Source organism: Ursus maritimus, unplaced genomic scaffold (genome assembly GCF_017311325.1).
Source record: "Ursus maritimus isolate PB19 unplaced genomic scaffold, ASM1731132v1 scaffold_5, whole genome shotgun sequence".
Classification (NCBI taxonomy): Eukaryota; Metazoa; Chordata; class Mammalia; order Carnivora; family Ursidae; genus Ursus; species Ursus maritimus.
In genome coordinates this window covers 83,059,404-83,062,254 of record NW_024426663.1, presented here as the reverse complement: position 1 = coordinate 83,062,254, position 2,851 = coordinate 83,059,404, and the positions used below count along the sequence as shown (strand labels likewise).

At 37.8% G+C, this 2,851-nt stretch overlaps 1 protein-coding gene across 1 annotated transcript; it reads left to right on the top strand.

Annotated features, from left to right (window-relative positions):
- Positions 1–431: 431 nt before the first annotated feature.
- Positions 432–2,031, top strand: LOC103680327 (olfactory receptor 2M5-like). Its single transcript, XM_008709868.2, is given in 1 exon segment — positions 432–2,031. A coding segment is annotated over 1 exon segment (939 nt). The 5' UTR covers positions 432–726; the 3' UTR covers positions 1,666–2,031.
- Positions 2,032–2,851: the final 820 nt, after the last annotated feature.

Here is a 2,851-nt window from a genome sequence, read left to right as displayed (position 1 = left end):
GCCCTTAATTTTTCCCTTCCTTCTCCTACTGATCTCCCTGCCATTCATTATGTTACACAAATGAGTGAAACCATATATAATTGTCTTTCTCTGCTTGACTTATTTAACTTAGCATAATCTCCCCCAGTCCCATCCCTATTGATGCAAATGTCGGGTAATCATTCTTTCTGGTGGCTGAGTAATATTCCATTGTATATATGGACCATATATTCTTTATCCATTCATCTGTTGAAGGGCATCTCAGCTCCTTCCACTGTTTGGCTATTGTGGACAATGCTGCTGTGAACACTGGGGTGCATATGGCCTTTCTCTTCACTATGTCTGTATCATTTACCCCAGTAGTGAAAATCCTGGGTCATAAGGTAGCTCTATTTTTAACTTTTTGAGTGACATCCACAGTGTTTTCCAAAGTAGCTGTACCAACCTGCATTCCCAACAACAGTGTAAGAGGGATACTCTTCCTCCACATCCTCTTCAACATTTGTTGTTTCTTGCCTTTATATGAAAACACCTCTAATACATAAAGTTAATGGAATGCATTTAATATGTACACTCTGGTTTCTAAATGCACATTAAATCTTGGATAAGGAATATAGAAAAAATAGTAAGAACTGATTCAAAATATTTTTATATTTGCCATTGTTCTTAAACTTTAACAAGAAACTGCTTCATTTCTATGATATTTTTAATGAATCCACTCTCTCTCTATTGTCATTAGGCAGAGCCATGAGGAGTGGGAATGAGACAGAAACCACAGATTTCATTCTCCTTGGTATTTACCCTGAATTTAAACACATCACAGCCATGGTCTCCATCATTCTCCTGATCTACACGGCTGCCTTCATTGGCAACACTCTTCTGATCCTCCTCATTTGGTTGTATTCCCACCTCCACACCCCCATGTACTTCTTTCTCAGTCAGCTCTCTTTGATGGACTTAACATTGATCTCTAGCATTTTCCCCAAGATGATGGCCAACTTCTTCTCTGGATGGCGGAGCATATCATTCCTGGCTTGTGGGACTCAAATTTTCTTCTCCCTGAGTGTGGCCATTGCAGAATGCATCCTTATAACTCTCATGTGCTTTGATCGTTATGTGGCTATATGTGAACCTCTCCGATACCCAATCATTATCAACCCTAGGGTTTGCTTACAGATGATTGCCATGTCTTGGGCTGGAGGGGCACTTACTTCACTAGGCCACACTGCTTTTACCTTGCATTTTAATATCCGTAGCCCCAGAGAGATTCCCCACTTCTTCTGTGAAGTCATGGCTGTGCTTAGGATCGTCTGTGAGGATATCTCAGTCTATGAGAAGGCAGTGGTCATAACAAGCATCCTTGTTCTGCTGCTGCCCTTATCTCTCATCTTGGCTTCCTATGTTGTCATCTTCCTTGCTGTACTCTGAATTAACTCCCCAGAAGGCAGGAACAAGGCTCTGGCCACCTGTTCCTCTCATCTCTGTGTGGTGGGTCTCTATTTTGGTCCAGGTATGTGCATCTACATGAGAACTGGTTCTGCCCATACTCCAAAGTTGAATCAGGGTCTCTTTCTGTTTGGAACTGTCCTCACTCCACTCCTAAACCCTCTTGCCTACAGTCTTAGAAACAGGGAAGTTCTAAGTGCACTGAAAATGTTAATGGGGAGGTGTCAGTCCTCCATGTAAATGGCAGAAATCCCACTGTCACTCATAGGCAAAACAGAGATGTATCAGCAAAGGGGCATTTTGTCAGTTAAAAAAAATAATAACAATAATCCCTTCAAGATCCTGGGAAAGTCCACTCACTTTACTGAGTTTATCTGCAGAAAAGAAAAAAAAAAGTTTATTGTTTCCTTTCTCCATCTTAAAATTTATTTCTGATCTTCCTATATGATGTGCTGAAAAAGGACAAGGAACTGTGTACATCAATTATCTTCATGATTCATACTTGATGGTAATGTGCACTTTAGCATTTCCAAAAGTTTCATGTTGATTCCATGAAAAAAGGTCAGTGTCTGCATCTCTAGAATGAAAAAACAAACAAACAAAAAAAAACACAAAAACACAAACAAACAAAGCACATAGATACCTCAGGATAATTCCCTCTAAAATTAATTAATGGGTATGATGATACATGAGGAATCAGATAAATTTAGCAGTGTTGCTTTGTTCTATCTATCTAACAGAACTATTAATTCCTCTTACTCCTGTAAAAAATAGTCTTCATTCAATGTAAGTGCTTCCAAAGAGTGGTTTTCTGATTATGTGCATTAGAATTGTTTGCTGATGTCAAAAAATATACCACTGTTGTGCCCATCTCAGATTAGCAGAATTAGAATCTGTTAAAATGGGCTCAAGAATCTGACTGGCAGTCCGTTTAGTGATTGTCATGTTTACCAAGGTTTGTAAGCCACTGATCTAATTATTGACCTAATTTTCTACACCTGCCTTGCAAAATAATTTCTGAGTGTTAAAGTTACCTGATCCCTTTGTAATGTATATAATAGAACAGTTCAAGGTGGCTAGCAAAAACTAATGCTCTTTTTTTTTAAGACAGTAGAAAATAAACTTTATGTTTGGAATAGTTCATAATTTAAAACATTTGAGCACAGAGTAAACGGAAAGTAAAAATTAAAAAAAGACTCATATTTGTGATATAAAATATGAATGATAGAAAATATTTATAACACAATAAAATTTAAAGCAGGAGGCATTATAGGTGTTTCCAAAGTGTTGATATATTTCCAAAAAAATTGAAAATATACCATTGAGCTCCACATCGTGCTCTCTGCTCAGCAGGGAGCCCACTACTCCCTTGCTTCTGTGCATTCTCTCTCTATCAAATAAATAAAGAAATCAAATCTTTAAAAAA